A 21,675-nucleotide genomic window follows, 5' to 3' on the forward strand; every position below is an offset into this window, starting at 1 on the left:
TAACTACAGTAATGTCAGTAGTAGTGACAGTAGCCATAACTACATTAATGTGAGTAGTAGTGACAGTAGCCATAATTACAGTAATTTCAGTAGTAGTGACAGTAGCCATAATTACAGTAATTTCAGTAGTAGTGACAGTAGCTATAACTACAGTAATGTCAGTAGTAGTGACAGTAGCCATAACTACATTAATGTGAGTAGTAGTGACAGTAGCCATAATTACAGTAATTTCAGTAGTAGTGACAGTAGCCATAACTACATTAATGTGAGTAGTAGTGACAGTAGCCATAATTACAGTAATTTCAGTAGTAGTGACAGTAGCCATAGCTACAGTAATGTCAGTAGTAGTGACAACAGCATAACTACAGTAATGTCAGTAGTAGTGACAGTAGCCATAACTACATTAATGTGAGTAGTAGTGACAGTAGCCATAACTACAGTAATGTCAGTAGTAGTGACAGTAGCATAAATACAGTAATGTCAGTAGTACTGACAGTAGCCATAACTACAGTAATGTAAGTAGTAGTGTCTTTGGCCATAAGTACAGTAATGTCAGTAGTAGTGACAATAGCCATAACTACAGTAATGTGAGTAGTAGTGACAGTACACAACTACAGTATTGTCAGTAATTGTGATACTAGTCATAATAATGTCAGCAATTGCGATAGAAGATGGTGAAACTGATCAGGGAGAGAAAAAGGTATTGGTTGGGTCTAGTGACTCAGTTCTTGTTACAGTGCAGTACCTTTTTCACTTTTGATTTAATTTAAATTTAACGGCAATATAGGCAGGTTGACTACAGGTATAATGTACAGTACAGTAATGTAAATTATTTACTGCAAAAATAAGTGTAAAAGTGTTTTCCTCTGTAAGATGTTTAATGACACTGTAACATTTGTCAACAACATTTTTATGTCCGTGTTAGCCTAGTTTTCAGTTATCCGAGAAGGCGAATAATCGGGGTTCTACTGTATTAGTGGTAGTGGTGACAGTTAGTGTCCGTCATTGCTGTTTAACTGTAACCATGGCAACAGGTCGTACTTACTGCTTCCTGCTGGCGCCTCTTCATTATCTTGGGCAGTAGATATCGTTTGAGGCTTGTCCGTTTCTTGCTTGCCTGTAATAATAATAATTCTGAATCAGAGGAAGCTCAGCTGGTTAGGTGACAATCTGACTTGAAGCTACAGCTTTCACAAATGAATGAAGCTGATGGCCCAATGTACAGCGTCGGGAATACTGACAACAGCTGCCAGCGTCTAGAATAATGCTCAGGTGGAAGCTTTTACGTCATGTAAACCCTCATCCTAAGTAATGCTTTTCGTAAGGTTTTTAAGCAAACGTTATGATGACTTCTGAGACAAATTGCCACAACATAATCTGCATTTTCCTATGAGGTGTTCAGAAATGCGTCACAGATCAATTACCGTTCACAATCATGATCTGAATTTCGATTATAAGCCCTAAAGAAATAGACAGCGTGTCATCGACCCAACTGATACGTAGTTCAGATTGCCATGAAAAGCCCGGAAATAAATGGCCCAATCTAGACCAATGAGAACAGAACTTCTTAAAGGCGAGACCAACTTTTGGGCAAGAATTTGTTTGCGACATCCAACTACCATAGCGATAGGGTAGTTAACCTTATTCGAAAATACAAACTCCTGTAAAAACGAAAAAAAAAAAGCATAATTTTACTCAAAACCTGTAATTACAATAAACTTCTAATGTAGGCCTACCTATAGGGCCTACTTGAAGTCCACACCTGTGGAGTAACGGTTAGCGCGTCTATCCGCGAAACCAGGTGACTCGGGTTCGATTCCCGGTCGGGGCAAATTACCTGGTTGAGGTTTTTTCTGGGGTTTTCCCTCAACCCAATATGAGCAAATGCTGGGTACTTTCGGTGTTGGACCTTGGACTCACTTCACCGGCATTATCACCTTCATCTCATTCAGACGCTAAATAGCCTAAGATGTTGATAAAGCGTCATAAAATAACCTACTAAAGTGAAGCCTACTTGAAAGACAAGAAATATGGCAATCTATATTCTAATTATTATCCTGGCTTCTTAAATTGGCCTTCCCTGGTGACAATTAAACACTTTAAATAGGCTATTAGTTTGCATGGCCAAACTGTTAACATACAGATAAAATCGACGCATTTACATACAAGCAAACTTTATATCTAATCGAAATCACATCACAAAAGAAACGTGAAGGATAAACATTAAAGAACTCGAGAAAAATGTAACTTCATACCGCATGATACAACAAGTCCTGAGTTTGTGTCTGTGGACATGCAGTTGAGTTTAGGCCTACACAATTTTAAACAACAGCTAATTGAGTATTTTCAAGAAGAATTTCAAAACAATTATCACAGTCAGAGATGGATATGGAATTTATTTCGAGACAGTTGCGTTCTAATGGTTCACATTTTACATGATAGTCAGGAAAGAGTCATTGAAATATGCAGCCCTGCCTACATGCGAAAACGAACTGAGACGGTAGAGCAAGTGGACAGCTTCAATACTTGGGGTGTGCTATAAGCAGTAACATGAGCTGCGAGACTCTGGAAAAAGAAAAAAAATAAGAAGACACTAGTGAAGTGCTTTGTGTGGAGTTTCGAACTTTGTTGGGCAAAAACATGGACATTACGACGAACATATAGAGGAGCGAATGGAAACATTTGAAAAGTGGATATGGAGAAGAATGGAGTGTGTGAAATGGACAGACAGAATAAGAAATGAAGCTGTGTTGGAAAGAGTGGGTGAAGAAAAAATGATGCTGATACTGATCAGTAAGAGGAAAAGGAATTGGCTGGGTCACTGGCTGAGAAGAAACTGCCTACTGAAGGATGCACTGGAAGGAATGGTGAACGGGAGAGAAATTTGGGGCAGAGGAAGATAACAGAACATAGACAATTTTAATTAGTCCTGTCAATCGATTGAATATGTACTTAATCGATTAACGATTTGAATTTAATCGGTTAATCGAGTTTTGATCGATTTGAAAAAAAGGTTTTAATATATTGTAATACAAAATTATTGTTAAATTAATTTGTGTTTGATGATAAGCATAAGTATGAAATGTAGTACGCATATACATATACATACTGTATCGTTGTATTACAAAACAATAATAGTTTAGTTATTTATTAACATATTTATTATGTAGGCTTGTAATTTATTGTGTCAGTTTCTCCGCGAATTTTTGAGATAAACAAAATAAAAAAGTATGAAGACTCACCTAGCTAATACTGCTTCATCCATGATTTTAAACATGTGAGTGCATTCACATGCTCCGAATTAAGTGCCGCTCTATGTTGAGTAACAATGTTTTCTGCATCACTAAACACGACATTTTTTTCTGTCAAACACTTCTCCACGATCGTTCAATTTAAATCCAAACGTTTCACCTAGTTTACCTCTCAAATTCTAATACAGTAGGCCTATGACATAATGGAGTTTCACTTTTTGTCATAGGCCATAGAAATCTGATTTTTTCTTTAGCAAACTAAACAGACAAGTTTCATCTAGAAACTCAGTAAAGAAACTGCAACTGAACTGCAGACTGGCCGCAATTGTATTCGGGTTACAAAATTTTAAAAAGAGAAGTAAACAGTTACTCTCTCACTTGCACAAATTGTAGCCATGGCTAAGGGATGAGGTGGGCGAATTCCAGAAAAGTAGGTATTTCATATGCTAGGAAGACGAGTTGACAAACTTACTAAGGGTTTCGCATTGTTTCAACTTTCGATAAGGGTAGATCACGTGACTGTCCTCACATCTTAATCTCTTTCTGAAGTGTTTGTGCAAAGATTTTGGGTATGCTACCTGTTGTCTACTTTGCAGTTATACGGTTTTATCATGTATGAAGTAAGCAACTTCTTAGAGACGATTATTGTCGGAATTTTTACTCTGAGTTTGCACTAACAAAATAATAATTAATGTCAAGTGCAACCGTGTAACAGTGGTACTAACAGTGACAGTAATAGTGATAGTTGTAGTGGTAGCAGTTCTAGTCTGAAAACTGAAATTAAGTTTGCTCCCCAACTGCAGCTGGTCGCAATCTCTGTTGTACCAGTTTGTATCAATCATTGCTCAGTAACTGTAACCATGGCAACAGGTCACACTTACTGCTGTTTTCTGGCCCTCTGCCATCTTCTTCAATTCCTCTTCGTTTTCTTCCAGTTCTGCTCTCGGGAGTTCAAGTTCTTCCTCTTTACTCTATAATTGAAAACAAATCTGGTTCAGAGGAAGCTCAGGTGGATGTGTGGTAAATTGACTAGAAACATGATTACCATGCTGATTATAATGATAATGATGATATAGTTGATTATTATTATTATTATTATTATTATTATTATTATTATTATTATTATTATTATTATTATTATTATTATTATTATTATTATTTGATATGCAGCTTTGCTGAACACAGAAATAGCCTATGCTGTAATTGAATGGAGCTTCGTAAGCCCTCTCGTATCAGTAACCATGGTAACAGCTCACACTTACTTCTTCCAGCTGGAGCCTCATCCCTCGCTCTATTTCCAAATCTTTTCTGAGGATTTGCAACTCTTTCTCGTATATCTGTAATAAAAATAGTTCTAGGTTACAGAAAGTTCAGTTAGGTGATGTTTAATTCAAACATCGAATTACAGGAAGGAAAGAAACTGATTGCTCGGTATATACAGTGCTGATATTCAGCCGGTTCGCACCGGTTCGGAGGAACAGGTTGTTATATTATCTATAGGTAATATTTGCAAGTATCATATATACTTAACGTAGGTACACATGAGAGAACTGGTTGTTAAACTTTAGGAATATCGCCACTGATATGTTTCATCATTCTGAATACAGACAACAGCTACCAACGTTTAATGTTCAGACAGAGGTTTTCACATAAGACCCAGTTCAGTATAGCAGACCACCCTGGCACTTCTAGTAGGCACACTATCGTTCTGTTAGCAGGATCCTATCCTTCAATCACGTAGAATTCCGGCACTGGACTAGACTCATGGCGTGGTTCTCCATCCTCAAATCAACATCAAAGAACTTCTCCAACGAAGGCACAATTTTAATTCCAGAAAATGTAAATGAGACTAAATTGAGGCTACCATCCTGGCTATGGTTTTCTTCACGCTTTCCTACAGTGTTAAGGCCATTGTCGTGATGACTTATGGATTTCCATAATGAGCCTTAGAAGTATCAGCAATGGGAGTAATATTGGTAGTATGTATGTATTTATTTACACTGCAAGTGGTCAAGAACCCGGTGGCAGTGGTATACACAATATAAACAATACACAAAAAAATGATAAGCAATACACAATACAATTACACAATACACAATACAATTTTATACACATTACAATAAGAATACACAATATAATTTAACACATAAGACCCAGTCCACTATATCAGCACCACCCAGGCACTTCAAGTAGGCACACTATCGTTCTGTAAGAGGATCCTATTCTATAATGACGTAGATTTCCAGCACTAGACTCAACTCAAGGCGTGGTTCTCCATCCTCATATCAACATCAAAGAACTTCTCCAACGAAGGCACAATTTTTTTTTTTCAGAAAATGTAATTGAGACTAAATTGAGACTACCATCTGCCTATGGTTTCCTTCAAATTTTCCTAAAGTGTTAAGTCCATTGTCGTGGCGACTTATGGATTTCCATAATGAGCCTTAGAAGTATCAGCAATGGAAGTAATATTAGTAGTAACAGTAGTACTACAAGTACCAGTGGCAGTAATGTCAGTACTAGTAACATTAACAGTACCATTGACACTAGCAGTAAAAGTTGATTCACTAGTAATAACATTAGCAGTACAAGCAGCAGTATTAACGGCATTAATATCAATAGTAGTAACAGTAGCAGTACAAGTGGCCGTACTAGGGGTTGTAATATCACTAGCTGTACAAATGGCATTGGTAGGCTTATTTGCATCAGTAGAACTTACACTGAAAACATCACGAAGTAGCTTCTCACGTCAAAAGACTTTTCTTAATGTCCTCCAGCTCACTGGAGATTTTTCTTCCTTAGGTAGAGTTCAAGAGAATGTTTTACTGTCTTAAATCCACAAAAAATATTAAAGCATTATTATTATTATTATTATTATTATTATTTTATTATTATTTTATTATTATTACAGCTTCATCCTCAGCATGCCCTAAATGTCGACCTGTCTTTGGGGATAAATGACGAATTTACACTGTGCGATTCTTCCTAAGTAATTGCAGAATTGGCATTTATTGTAAGTATTTGTACTTCGAATTTGTTTATACAGGAAATAAATAATTGTCAGTCATGATAAACTGCTTATTAATGTTGGAAGAAACGAGTAGGCTAAATTTTGTAATTATATTTTCCAATTTTATTCATCACATGAACTTATCAAAGTGTGAACCAAGTTCTTCGGTGAGGTAGCAGATTATTTATTGGCTTGACTCTAAAATTCTAAATTCTCCTTTAGATTCAACACACTGGAACTTATTACCGGCACTGTGTACGTTTTCTAAGTTCCTGTAGCAGTAGTTGTAGAAAGTGATAGCTTGGATCAACTTACTTGTCTCCTTCTATTACATCCAAGCCGCACGAGTAAAGAACAAAATTTGTGCCGGCTTAATATTCTTCAGAGATGTGTTGTTTGCAGTTCTTCCGTTGCTGATGAAATTCATTAAATATCCAAACATTCTGCTACAACTGCTATGAACAAGGACCAGCATTCTAGATCCTTTCACCTTTTCCCCTCACTCCCCCCCCCCCCCACATTTTCTTCCTCAGTTATTCGTAAGATTCATAGGAAAAACAACTATAACGACGATGATGTAAATAATGCAGGTAATTAAGTTGAAATTCATCTACTCAGCACACAAAACTATGAGTGCAGTCACTGAATGGAATCAACAGAAACCCTCTCCCAACTGTAACCATGGTAACAGCTCATCACTTACCACTTCCTGCTGGCGTCGCTTCTCTTCCAGTTCATCTCTGAGATTTGCCAGATCTTCCTCTATACACTGTAATCAAAACGAACTGATTCAGAGGAAGTTAAGTTACATTGTCTGGAAGAATCATGTTGTAAGAAGAAACCAGGGAACAATGATGACTACGATACAGATGGTGATGGTGATTTTGGTGATAATAATGATATAGTAGCCTATATTTCAAATAAGATCACCTCTATCACACATTCCTATGCAATAAAACGAATTGTACTTAATCATGTAACTTAATTACTGACTGGATCTCAAGGAATCGCTCTGGTAAATGTAACCATGGCACCAGTTCATCACTTACTATTTTGCACTGCAGCCGGTACTCGTACTCTATCAAATCATTTTCCAGCCTTTCCAGCTTTCTTTCTTTAAACTGTAACAAAAAAAAAAAAAACTGTTTCAGCGGAAGATCAGCGTTGTGATAGTTTGAGTATAAGTACAAGATTTCATGAAGGCGAAGTGACAACTATCATAATGATGATGCTGATGATTATGCAGTGATAACAGCACAACTACGCATTGAATGAATGCGGCGCAGGAATGTCTCTGATAGGCCTAAGTGTAACCATGGTAACAGCTCATCACTTACTTCTTCCTCCTGTAGCCACGACTTTTTCTCTTTCTCGTGTTCCTGTGTCAGCTCTTTGATTTTTTCGTCCTGTAACTGTAACAAAGGCGGGTTCAGACTAGCTGTCATTCAGCTAGGTTTCAGTTTGACAGAAATACGTGTCTGATTATGAACTAATAGAGAGTAACAGACACAATAAACAACTGAAATGAAACCTACTATAAGTGAGTACCGGTATGACCTGTATGAAAAATGTATTATGGGAGGACTTTAAACTTTTGCAAATATGGACCACTACAGGATGAAACATCGATATCTTCCCACACCACATCGCTAAAAAAAAGTATAAAAAAAGGATAAAAGTACTTATATCTTTGGAAATAAATAAAAAATTTTAACTCGCCACTCCATGAAAGCAGAGAGAGACACGATGTGAGCTTTGGCAAAGTTATCTACTTAATAGGCAACAGTTCCGTATAGTACACAACACTGCATACTGAACAATTAGCAAAGCAACATCTTTAGCACGAGTCGTCATAATGATGATGCTGATGATTATGCAGTGTTAAAAGCACCAACGCCACAATCACAACTACGCATTGAATGAAAGGGGCTCAGGATTGCCTTTGATAATTGAGGCGGTTGCCGAAAAAAGGGTCCATGGGTCTATGGGCCCTTTTTCGGGTGAATGTTTAAAATCTACTTGCTTACATAGTTTATTTTCAGTACATTGTACACAGAGGGCAGGGTAGCTAATTGAATGAGCCCATGCACCTTTGCATAGTTGTGGAATGCGGCAGACATCAACACAGTCATCTTGAGGTAGGCACTGCAGGCAGTATAATTGTGTTGTGTGTAGCAATTGTGATCTGTGTGCGATCTGAATTGTTTCAAAATGGAAAGAAATGAACATAAACGAAACAAGAGGAGAGAGGACATGAAAATGAACTTGAAACGAGAGGACAGAAAAATGAATAAACAACATGATATCACGTATGTAACTTCGAAAGGTGCTATTGTTGCACCCATTATCTCTGCTGCCAGAAGGAATGTTTCCCCAAGTTCACTGCTGATGAACAGGAAGATCTCTTCGAAATGTTTTACAGTGGGCAAACAAAGTTACTGCAGGATGCTACAGTGGCAGACTTGTTATAAAAAATCTACTAGTCGTAAAAGTAATTTGGAACAACTGGATAATACCCACGGCAGACCAATATCGATAGTCGACGTTACTCGCTGGCCACTTGTCACCGGGCCGTACCCAGCCGTGTCGAAATGGTGGTAGTCAAATTCGCGACTATATTCTTAAATAATTTTCTCCATTAGTCAAGTGCAAGGTTTTATGTAGTACATCGGCGGTTTTTTAATGCATTAAAAGAAAATGAAGATGTCATAAGATCATAAACTAGGCTATCACAAGGAAATGAACAGGAAAAAAGGTGTGTTTCACGGAATACCATTAAAATGACGAAAGTAAATTTCCGGTTAATGTTCGCCAAAGCTTAAAGTACGTAATTATCACGGCATTGCTGTTTTATTTCTGGCCTATAGAAAAATGCCTAGCCTTTTACGAAAAAAAAAATTTAGGGACCATGAAATTATTCACCGCTTTCATTATAGGCCTATTATTTTTTTTATCAATATTACGAATCAAAAATTGTCATATTATATAATTTAAATAGTACATGGACGAATGAAATCAAGCTAACCTAACCAAAGCTAACCTAACCTAACCTAACCTAATCAAAACTAACCTAACCTAACTTAAGCTAAGCTAAGCTAGCCTAACCAAAGCTAACCTAAGCTAACCTAACCTAACCAAAGCTAACCTAACCTAACCAAAGCTAACCTAACCTAACCTTCATAAATGCAAGGTCTGTAACCAGAGCAAGAAGGGATCTCAATAATTTAATCTGCATTGTACACGCAAAAATAAATTCAAGTAAGGATCACGCTCCCACTACATGAGAGGTCCGCGCATGCGCTACAGCAAAACTGTTTCTGTCCCGAGCCTCTCATCTAAGGCACTCGTCATAATTTACTCGCAATATTTACGCAAATACACATTGTCGCTAACAGTGGTGCTATCTCTCAATAATGTTCAGAACGAAGGAGGCAGAGACAGAGAGAAAAAAAAGAAATATAGCAAAAAACTGTTTTGTCTCGAGACTCTCATCTAAGACACGTAGTAAGTCACGTAATATACTTGCAATATATTTGCGCAAATATACTTTGTAGCTAACACTGGTGCTATCTGTCAGTAATGTTCAGAACGAAGGAGGCAGAGAGAGAGAGAAAAAAAATTTCTCCCGCCAACTACGCCACACACCAACGTCATGTTCTTATGTTGGTGACATTGTGTATTTACTTAAATTTGGTGGTACACGTAACGGCACGGTTCAAAGCGACCGTGGTAATTCTGCAGTATAGCGAGTAATTTAAATTCCAAAAGCAAGTCGTGAAAATACATGGTCATATTCTCTGATTCGAGTGGGTGTTCAGCAAGAGGTGTGTCGTCAAATGATTTTGGGAATCTAAAAAATGTCTGCCAAAAAAACTGAAATGAATACAAGGGAATATTTTAAAAGGTGAAACATGTGAGGAATAAGGGATTCTCATGATAACAGACCATATAAAATGAACAACAACATAATGGGACTTACTGCAGTCACTCCTACAATCGATTCCACATAGCAAGATCCATTATTGTCCACTAACCCAGACATAAATATTGGGTTATTCTGTGATTATTACAAAGAAAACATTGGTGAAAAACTGAATGTGAAGTACAATACATATTTCAAATATTTTAAACAGTTGGCTTGACAACATTATTGAAGAAAACAAAGTTGCATTGGGAGAAAACATCAATGAAGATTACTCTCTAAGTGAGTAGGCCTATGAGTCTATCCAGGATGTGCACTATTGTAAACTGAACTGAGCGTGAATCCATTCTAGATTAATATTAAATAAACTGTAGCCTGTATTCTGTTCCCAACAGATATTCTTGATTTTTACGTATTCGGTACAATTTATGACGTAACTATGAGATATATGTAAGAAATTTAATTTTACTAAAATGATTATGAAATTGTAAACATCTGTAATGTGTGCCGTTCAATGCTGATATTAAATTTCTGCTAAAATATAATTATATTGAAAGTATTTTGATAAAATAAACTGCTCTGGAAAAAAGGCCTATAAAATTTTTCAATAAAATATATTCTTTTATTAACACTATTAAAGTCGGAATGTATTATTTACCAAAACCTTGCAGACAAATATTATTGTAACAGTACGAAAATTGTTATCTTGATAAAAGTGCATCCAAATCTCAATGATATACAAATAAACCTTTCAATCATTGCTTTCTAGAAACATGACTTTTTCTTATGGCCCTTTTCCCGCCTACCGCCTCAATTGTAACCATGGTAACTACTCATCACTTACTTTTTCCTCCTGGAGCCACAACTTTTTCTCTTCCTCGTGTTCCTGTGTCAGCTGCTGGAATATTTCGTCCTGTAACTGTAACAAAGGCGGGTTCAGACTAGTTTTCATTCAGCTGGGTTCCACTTTGACAGAAAGAACTTTCCGGTAATGAACTGAGACAGAATAACACAATAAACAAATGCATTTATCTAAGCTTACTATAAAAATGTGTATAAAAATGTAACAGCAATGAACATAGTGATGCCATTTGTAGAAACAGCAACGATATTGTATTGTATTGTACTTATTAACATTCCATGACATTCATTCATTGCTAGGAAGCTAGAATATGGAACAAGTCAAAAAACTTAATACCATTATAAAGTCTTAATTTATAGTCACAGTCTAGATGAAATATATACAGACGAGGTTTACAATATAGTCTACTAATACAACACGAAGTTTTAGTATCAATTTCATGAAGTGTTATTGAATGTCATGAATTCACCTATAGAATAGAAGGCGTGAGAAATTAGGTACTTCTTTAATTTAAATAAAGTAATATCAGTAGTACTAATACTAGCAATAACTATAATAATATCAGTAGTAGTAGTAATAGTAGGGACAACTACAGTAATATAAGCAGTAAGAATAGTAGGGTTGACTACAGTAATAGCAGTAGTAGTAATAGTAGGGATAACTACAGTAATATCAGTAGTAATAATAGTAGGGTTAACTACAGTAATAGCAGTAGTAGTAATAGTAGGTATAACTACAGTAATATCAGTAGTAATAATAGTAGGTTTAACTACCGTAATAGCAGTAGTAGTAATAGTAGGGGTAACTACAGTAATAATAGTTGTGTTAACTACAGTAATAGCAGTAGTAGTAATAGTAGGGATAACTACAATAATAAAAGTAGTAATGATAGTAGGGATAAGTATAGTAAGATCAGTAGTAATAATAGTAGGATTAACTACAGTAATATCAATAGTAGTAATAGTAGGGATAACTACAGTAATATCAGTAGTAATAATAGTAGGATTAACTACAATAATAGCAGTAGTAGTAATAGTAGGAATAACTACAGTAATATCAGTAGTAATAATAGTAGGGTTAACTACACTAACAACAGTGTAGTAATAGTAGGGATAACTACAGTAATATCAGTAGTAATAATAGTAGGGTTAACTACAGCAATATCAGTAGTAATAATAGTAGGATTAACTACAGTAATAGCAGTAGTGGTAATAGTAGGGATATCTACAGTAATATCAGTAGTAATAATAGTAGGGTTGACTACAGTAATAGCAGTAGTAGTAATAGTAGGGATAACTACAGTAATATCAGTAGTAATAATAGTAGGATTAACTACAGCAATAGCATTAGTAGTAATAGTAGGGATAACTACAGTAATATCAGTGGTAATAATAGTATGATTAACTACAGTAATAGCAGTAGAGGTAATAGTAGGGATAGCTACATTAATATCAGTAGTAATAATAGTAGGGTTAACTGCAGTAATAGCAGTTGTAGTAATAGTAGGTATAACTACAGTAATATCAGTAATAATAATAGTAGGATTAACTTCAGTAATAGTAGTAGTAGTAATAATAAGTATAACTACAGTAATAGTAGTAGTAGTAATAGTAGGATTAACTTCAGTAATAGTAGTAGTAGTAATAGTAGGATTAACTTCAGTAATAGTAGTAGTAGTAATAGTAGGTATAACTACAGTAATATCAGTAGTAATGATAGTAGGATTAACTTCAGTAATAGTAGTAGTAGTAATAATAAGTATAACTACAGTAATAGTAGTAGTAGTAATAGTAGGTATAACTACAGTAATATCAGTAGTAATAATAGTAGGATTAACTTCAGTAATAGTAGTAGTAGTAATAGTAGGTATAACTACAGTAATATCAGTAGTAATAATAGTAGGATTAACTTCAGTAATAGTAGTAATAGTAATAGTAGGTATAACTACAGTAATATCAGTAGTAATAATAGTAGGATTAACTTCAGTAATAGTAGTAGTAGTAATAGTAGGTATAACTACAGTAATATCAGTAGTAATAATAGTAGGATTAACTTCAGTAATAGTAGTAGTAGTAATAGTAGGTATAACTACAGTAATATCAGTAGTAATGATAGTAGGATTAACTTCAGTAATAGTAGTAGTAGTAATAGTAGGTATAACTACAGTAATATCAGTAGTAATAATAGTATGATTAACTTCAGTAATAGTAGTAGTAGTAATAGTAGGTATAATTACAGTAATATCAGTAGTAATAATAGTAGGATTAACTTCAGTAATAGTAGTAGTAGTAATAGTAGGTATAACTACAGTAATATCAGTAGTAATAATAGTAGGATTAACTTCAGTAATAGTAGTAGTAGTAATAGTAGGTATAACTACAGTAATATCAGTAGTAATGATAGTAGGATTAACTTCAGTAATAGTAGTAGTAGTAATAGTAGGTATAACTACAGTAATATCAGTAGTAATAATAGTAGGATTAACTTCAGTAATAGTAGTAGTAGTAATAGTAGGTATAACTACAGTAATATCAGTAGTAATGATAGTAGGATTAACTTCAGTAATAGTAGTAGTAGTAATAGTAGGTATAATTACAGTAATATCAGTAGTAATAATAGTAGGATTAACTTCAGTAATAGTAGTAGTAGTAATAGTAGGTATAACTACAGTAATATCAGTAGTAATAATAGTAGGATTAACTTCAGTAATAGTAGTAGTAGTAATAGTAGGTATAACTACAGTAATATCAGTAGTAATAATAGTAGGATTAACTTCAGTAATAGTAGTAGTAGTAATAGTAGGTATAACTACAGTAATATCAGTAGTAATAATAGTAGGATTAACTTCAGTAATAGTAGTAGTAGTAATAGTAGGTATAACTACAGTAATATCAGTAGTAATGATAGTAGGATTAACTTCAGTAATAGTAGTAGTAGTAATAGTAGGTATAACTACAGTAATATCAGTAGTAATAATAGTAGGATTAACTTCAGTAATAGTAGTAGTAGTAATAGTAGGTATAACTACAGTAATATCAGTAGTAATAATAGTAGGGTTAACTTCAGTAATAGTAGTAGTAGTAATAGTAGGTATAACTACAGTAATATCAGTAGTAATAATAGTAGGATTAACTTCAGTAATAGTAGTAGTAGTAATAGTAGGTATAACTACAGTAATATCAGTAGTAATAATAGTAGGGTTAACTTCAGTAATAGTAGTAGTAGTAATAGTAGGTATAACTACAGTAATATCAGTAGTAATAATAGTAGGATTAACTTCAGTAATAGTAGTAGTAGTAATAGTAGGTATAACTACAGTAATATCAGTAGTAATGATAGTAGGATTAACTTCAGTAATAGTAGTAGTAGTAATAGTAGGTATAACTACAGTAATATCAGTAGTAATAATAGTAGGGTTAACTTCAGTAATAGTAGTAGTAGTAATAGTAGGTATAACTACAGTAATATCAGTAGTAATAATAGTAGGATTAACTTCAGTAATAGTAGTAGTAGTAATAGTAGGTATAACTACAGTAATATCAGTAGTAATAATAGTAGGATTAACTTCAGTAATAGTAGTAGTAGTAATAGTAGGTATAACTACAGTAATATCAGTAGTAATAATAGTAGGATTAACTTCAGTAATAGTAGTAGTAGTAATAGTAGGTATAACTACAGTAATATCAGTAGTAATAATAGTAGGGTTAACTTCAGTAATAGTAGTAGTAGTAATAGTAGGTATAACTACAGTAATATCAGTAGTAATAATAGTAGGATTAACTTCAGTAATAGTAGTAGTAGTAATAGTAGGTATAACTACATTAATATCAGTAGTAATAATAGTAGGATTAACTTCAGTAATAGTAGTAGTAGTAATAGTAGGTATAACTACAGTAATATCAGTAGTAATAATAGTAGGATTAACTTCAGTAATAGTAGTAGTAGTAATAGTAGGTATAACTACAGTAATATCAGTAGTAATGATAGTAGGATTAACTTCAGTAATAGTAGTAGTAGTAATAGTAGGTATAACTACAGTAATATCAGTAGTAATAATAGTAGGATTAACTTCAGTAATAGTAGTAGTAGTAATAGTAGGTATAACTACAGTAATATCAGTAGTAATGATAGTAGGATTAACTTCAGTAATAGTAGTAGTAGTAATAGTAGGTATAACTACAGTAATATCAGTAGTAATAATAGTAGGATTAACTTCAGTAATAGTAGTAGTAGTAATAGTAGGTATAACTACAGTAATATCAGTAGTAATAATAGTAGGATTAACTTCAGTAATAGTAGTAGTAGTAATAGTAGGTATAACTACAGTAATATCAGTAGTAATAATAGTAGGGTTAACTTCAGTAATAGTAGTAGTAGTAATAGTAGGTATAACTACAGTAATATCAGTAGTAATAATAGTAGGATTAACTTCAGTAATAGTAGTAGTAGTAATAGTAGGTATAACTACATTAATATCAGTAGTAATAATAGTAGGATTAACTTCAGTAATAGTAGTAGTAGTAATAGTAGGTATAACTACAGTAATATCAGTAGTAATAATAGTAGGATTAACTTCAGTAATAGTAGTAGTAGTAATAGTAGGTATAACTACAGTAATATCAGTAGTAATAATAGTAGGATTAACTTCAGTAATAGTAGTAGTAGTAATAGTAGGTATAACTACAGTAATATCAGTAGTAATAATAGTAGGATTAACTTCAGTAATAGTAGTAGTAGTAATAGTAGGTATAACTACAGTAATATCAGTAGTAATGATAGTAGGATTAACTTCAGTAATAGTAGTAGTAGTAATAGTAGGTATAACTACAGTAATATCAGTAGTAATAATAGTAGGATTAACTTCAGTAATAGTAGTAGTAGTAATAGTAGGTATAACTACAGTAATATCAGTAGTAATGATAGTAGGATTAACTTCAGTAATAGTAGTAGTAGTAATAGTAGGTATAACTACAGTAATATCAGTAGTAATAATAGTAGGATTAACTTCAGTAATAGTAGTAGTAGTAATAGTAGGTATAACTACAGTAATATCAGTAGTAATAATAGTAGGATTAACTTCAGTAATAGTAGTAGTAGTAATAGTAGGTATAACTACAGTAATATCAGTAGTAATGATAGTAGGATTAACTTCAGTAATAGTAGTAGTAGTAATAGTAGGTATAACTACAGTAATATCAGTAGTAATAATAGTAGGATTAACTTCAGTAATAGTAGTAGTAGTAATAGTAGGTATAACTACAGTAATATCAGTAGTAATGATAGTAGGATTAACTTCAGTAATAGTAGTAGTAGTAATAGTAGGTATAACTACAGTAATATCAGTAGTAATAATAGTAGGATTAACTTCAGTAATAGTAGTAGTAGTAATAGTAGGTATAACTACAGTAATATCAGTAGTAATAATAGTAGGATTAACTTCAGTAATAGTAGTAGTAGTAATAGTAGGTATAACTACAGTAATATCAGTAGTAATGATAGTAGGATTAACTTCAGTAATAGTAGTAGTAGTAATAGTAGGTATAACTACAGTAATATCAGTGGTAATAATAGTATGATTAACTACAGTAATAGCAGTAGTAGTAATAGTAGGGATAACTACAGTAATACAGTAATAATGGAGAGTGTGAAAAATCTCAATTTTAAAGAAAACCTAAACATAGACACCTACCAGTATACCAAGCTTAATGACTAAGTTATATAAGGTATATTTTATTTGAGACTCTGTGGTCAGACAAGCACGAGCCCTTATGAAAAAAGTAAAGACTCTACCGCAGGAAACAATTGACAAAGTACACAGTTTTTATTTAGATGATGAAAACTCAAGAATAATGCCTGGGCAAAAAGACAAAATGAGCATCAGCAAAAATTTATATGGACAGAAACGTCTGCTTTTAAGCAGCTTAGCAGAACTTCACTCTCTTTATAACATTAAATTTCCTCAAAACAAGATAGGCTTTTCTAAATTTGCTACTCTGGCCGAAATAATGTGTACTTGCAGGAACATCAGGGACACATTCTGTGTGTGTGTGTGTGTGTGTGTGTGTGTGTGTGTGTGTGTGTGTGTGTGTGTGTGTGTGTGCACTATGCATCAAAATGTAAAATTGTTCCTAAATGTCATTCCTATTAAAGAAACTTATCACGATTTAATCAAAGTTATTACTTGCAACACAAATAATGGAATCTGTATGCCCCGACTTTGTGACAAATATCCCACAAGTTCTTTGTTTCAAAATCATCTGGAAAGGGAAATTGAAGATTTTTATCCTGACGAGACATTTCAATACAGTCAACGAATATCAACTGATAGAACAAATCTCACTGTTCAAGAAGTGAGTACCCTATCAGAACTTTGTGAATCCCTAATTCAGAAAATTGAGAAGCTTATACTTCATTCAATTATTTCTCAATCCCAGTCTGATTAATTAAAAATGAGAAAAAAAAAACCTTGATGAGGGATCAGTATTAATATTAATGGACTTCAGTGAAAAGTACAGTTTTGTTGTTGAGGATGAAGCACAGGGATTCATTGGAACAATGGTAGCTGCACCCTTCACACTGTAGTTGTCTACTGCAAAATTATTCAAGATTTGCATTCAAGAAGTCTGTGCATTATTTTTGACAATCTAGATCATGATGTCACTCTAGTATATCACTCAGAAGATTGTATTAGACTTTTTGAAGTCAGAATTTCCTGAAGCTTCTCTAAATCATATTGAATATTTCACAGATGGATGTGCTGAACAATGCAAGTATAGTCAAAATTTTAGAAATATCTGCTACCATGAACAATATTTCAAGATGGAGTGCAATTAGTCTTTCTTTGCAACCAGCCATGGTAAATCTTCCTGTGATGGAATTAGCGGCACTTTAAAGAGACTTGTTACAAAAACAAGTTTGCAAAGACTTTATAAGGATCAGATAACCACAGCATTATAAGTAAATGAATTTTGCCAGGAGAACCCAAAAGCAATTACAGGTTTCTACGTTTCCAAAGAACATATGGTACAGATTCGAAAATTTCTCTGTGGACGCTTTAGCAGTAGCAGTAGCAGTAGCAGTAGCAGTAGCAGTAGCAGTAGTAGTAGTAGTAGTCGTAGTAGTAGTAGTAGCAGTAGTAGCAGTAATAGTAGTAGTGGTAGCAGTAGCAGTAGTCGTAGTAGTAGTAGTAGTAGTAGTAGCAGTAGCAGTAGTCGTAGTAGTAGTAGTCGCAGTAGCAGTAACAGTAGTCGTAGTAGTAGTAGTAGCAGTAGTAGTAGCAGCAGTAGTAGTAGTGGTAGTAGTAGTAGTAGTGGTAGTAGTAGCAGTAGTAGTAGTAGCAGTAGTCGTAGTAGTAGTAGTAGTCGTAGTAGTAGTAGCAGTAGCAGTAGTAATAGTAGTAGTAGTAGTAGTAGCAGTAGCAGTAGTAGTAGTAGTCGTAGTAGTCGTAGTAGTAGCAGTAGTAGTAGTAGTCGTAGTAGTAGCAGTAGTAGTAGTAATAGTAGTCGTAGTAGTAGTAGTAGCAGTAGTTGTAGTAGTAGTAGTCGTAGTAGTAGTAGTAGTAGCAGTAGTAGTAGTCGTAGTAGCAGTAGCAGTAGTAGTAGTCGTAGTAGTAGTAGTAGCAGTAGCAGTAGTCGTAGTAGTAGTAGTAGTAGTAGTAGTAGTAACAGTTATAGTAGCAGTAGCAGTAGTAGTAGTAGTCGTAGTAGTAGTAGTAGTAGTAGCAGTAGTAGTAGTCGTAGTAGCAGTAGCAGTAGTAGTAGTCGTAGTAGTAGTAGCAGTAGCAGTAGTCGTAGTAGTAGTAGTAGTAGTAGTAGCAGTTATAGTAGCAGTAGCAGTAGTAGTAGTAGTAGTAGTAGTAGTAGCAGTAGTAGTAGTCGTAGTAGCATTAGCAGTAGTAGTAGTAGTCGTAGTAGTAGTAGCAGTAGTACTAGCAGTAGTAGTAGTCGTAGTAGCAGTAGCAATCGTAGTAGTACTCGTAGTAGTAGTAGTAGCAGTAGTTGTAGTCGTAGTAGTAGTAGTAGTGGCAGTTATAGTAGCAGTAGTACTAGCAGTAGTAGTAGTCGTAGTAGTAGTAGCAGTAGTAATAGTAGTAGTAGCAGTTATATTAGCAGTAGCGGTTACAGTAGCAGTAATAGTAGTAGTAGTAGCAGCAGCAGTAGTAGTAGTCGTAGTAGTAGTAGTTGTAGTAGTAGTAGTAGTAGTAGTAGTAGTCTAGCTTACATCAAATTAGGAAGTAGGGGTGGGGAAATATATTGCTACGTTGGGGTCACGTGTGTCGGGTGATTTCAGGTTATGAAGTGGACTAAGTACATTAGGAATTTCTTCGTTCGAAAGAGTTTGACAGTTTGTATCAATCATTGCTCAGTAACTGTAACCATGGCAACAAGTCACACTTACTACTTCCTTCCGGATCTCTGCCAGCTTCTTCAATTCCTCCTCCTTCGCTTCAAGTTCTGTCCTCAGGAGACGAAGTTCTTCCGCTTTACTCTAGAATTAAAACAAATCTGGTTCAGAGGAAGTTCTGGTGGATGTGTGGTAACTTGGCTACAAACATGATTACCATGATGATGATGGTTATTATTATTATTATTATTATTATTATTTGATATGGGGCTATGCTGAACTAAAAAATACGCAGTAATGGAATGGAGCTTCATAAGCTCCCTCGTAACTGTAACCATGGTAACACATCTCCACTTACTTCTTCTATCTGGCGCCTCATTCCTCGCTCCACCTCCAAATCGTCTCTGAGGATCGCCAGCTGTTCCTCGTATTTCTGTAATAAAAACAATTCTGGGTTGCAGAAAGCTCAGTTAGGTGACGCTGACTTGAAACAGCGGCTTTCATGAAGGAAACAAGCTGATTGCCTGGTATACAGTACATCATCCGGAATACAGATAACAGATACAAACGTTACATGTTTATATAGAGGCTTCCAAATGGCGCACCTTACCCTGCCTATTCTGAGATGTTAAAAGAATGTTATGATCAGTCCTAAAGTAAACTGGTCATCTGCTGGAACATCTGGATTTTCATGATGTGCTCATAACAAAGGGATCACAGATTAACTGCCATGCCCTACCAGTGTATAATCCGGATTTTGGTGATATGCCCTAAAGTAATCAGCCATGGACCATAAACCCTCCCAGTATGTAATTTGGATTTTTATGGTAAAAAGTGACATGGATCATCTACTCCCCAATATTAGTACTCGCCAAACTTAGACGATCCCAGCCCGGAGGAAAGAAGTCAAGGAAGTCACATCAACATACTTCCGATGTTTATGTTATGCAGTTGGCCGCGTCCGATAACAGAATTGAGGACCGTTTTTGCAAAACTTGCTAACTGCAAAATTTGCAAAATTGAGATTTTGATGGATTCGTTAACGTAAGGCAGGCCTCTACATGATGTTCAAAGGGTCTTAGTAAAATTAGGTTACTTCTCTTCATTGTAGTGTGTCAAAGTGTGATCGTTTTTTTTTTTTCAAAACTTCCTTCCTGCTATAAGTGAGACATACAGCAAAACTTGCTTACTATAGTGTTTTGTCTCTCCTGTAAAATTTAGTTTTTTTTTTTCAGTTAGCAAGTTTTGCAAAAACGGTCCTCAATTGCTTTATAATAGCGTTGCCATACAGACGGCCTCAGCCCGAGTAGAGAGGTCAGCTTATCTTGCCGCAAGAGACAACTACTAACTTTTCTGTTAAGAAAAAAAAAACATTGTACTTACCTCAGCACAGAGGCTGGGATAATTCTGAGTCATAATCTGACAACGTTGCGTAACTAACAGGCATACACCGATTGATTTATTATGTTTTGTGTAAGGCACGAGTCAGCAGAGTGGTGTGAGTGAGATCGTCTAAGCTTGGCGAGAACTGTACGTAATCCATAAGAGGCTGGGTGTACTGCCAATTACTTTCTGTTATATAGAGTTCACTTCCTAAGACTCACAACATTTTTCAATACCGAATAAAATTCTCAGAAAATTATATAGGCCTACACCTGTGAACTGTATGTCGTATGACACAAAGTGAACTTCACAGCTCAGTCACTTTTCATTGGTTTATTAAAATATAATCCTCTGATTGAGGTTCTGGCTGATATGTACATCTATTATCAGGCAGTTCATCTCACTTGACGATATGTGTCAGAGTAAGAACAATTGTTTGTATACATCTGAAGTCTGACTAGTGTAATATGTATGCAATAGAGGGGCAAAGTAATTGGCCACCCTATCCCTTTATCTTCTGGCTTAGTTGCCTCAGAAGTAGTGCCTTCTTGGTTTCACTTGTGAGTTTCTAACCTATCTTCGGACAATTCACTAAACAACAATAATACTAAAACATTTAATTTCTATTTTGATGCTCATCTTTTATTACAAGCTTTAATGTAGGTAAGTTGCTGGTGAAATTCATTAAATCTCCAAACATTCTGCTACAACTGCTATAAGCTAGGACTGCACTCTTGTTTCTTTTAGCATTTTCCCCTCATTTTCTTCCTCAATGATTCACAGAAATCATAAGGAAATTAACTACGACGACGATGATGAAAATAACGATCGGAAAATGAACTTGGAGTTCATCTACCTCGCACGAAAAACTGTGTGCTCAGTGAGTGAAATAAATAAACAGAAA

At 34.7% G+C, this 21,675-nt stretch overlaps 1 protein-coding gene across 6 annotated transcripts in view; it reads right to left on the reverse strand.

The window, feature by feature from the left end:
• Positions 1–21,675, reverse strand: part of LOC138712308 (meiosis-specific nuclear structural protein 1-like) — a 138,292-nt gene that overhangs the window by 109,949 nt on the left and 6,668 nt on the right. For 3 of the 6 annotated variants that reach the window (XM_069843958.1, XM_069843949.1, XM_069843986.1), the window contains exons 6-9: positions 19,747–19,821; positions 19,443–19,532; positions 11,028–11,102; positions 7,599–7,673 (exon numbers count right to left, since the gene is read on the reverse strand). In XM_069843958.1, the coding sequence (XP_069700059.1) occupies positions 7,599–7,673; positions 11,028–11,102; positions 19,443–19,532; positions 19,747–19,821 (315 nt within the window). Of the gene's footprint in view, positions 1–7,310; positions 7,383–7,598; positions 7,674–11,027; positions 11,103–19,442; positions 19,533–19,746; positions 19,822–21,675 lie in introns of all 6 variants that reach the window. The other 3 variants (XM_069843941.1, XM_069843976.1, XM_069843968.1) reach the window with 2 other exon arrangements.

The sequence above is a fragment of the Periplaneta americana genome, chromosome 2 (assembly GCF_040183065.1).
Source record: "Periplaneta americana isolate PAMFEO1 chromosome 2, P.americana_PAMFEO1_priV1, whole genome shotgun sequence".
Lineage (NCBI taxonomy): Eukaryota > Metazoa > Arthropoda > Insecta > Blattodea > Blattidae > Periplaneta > Periplaneta americana.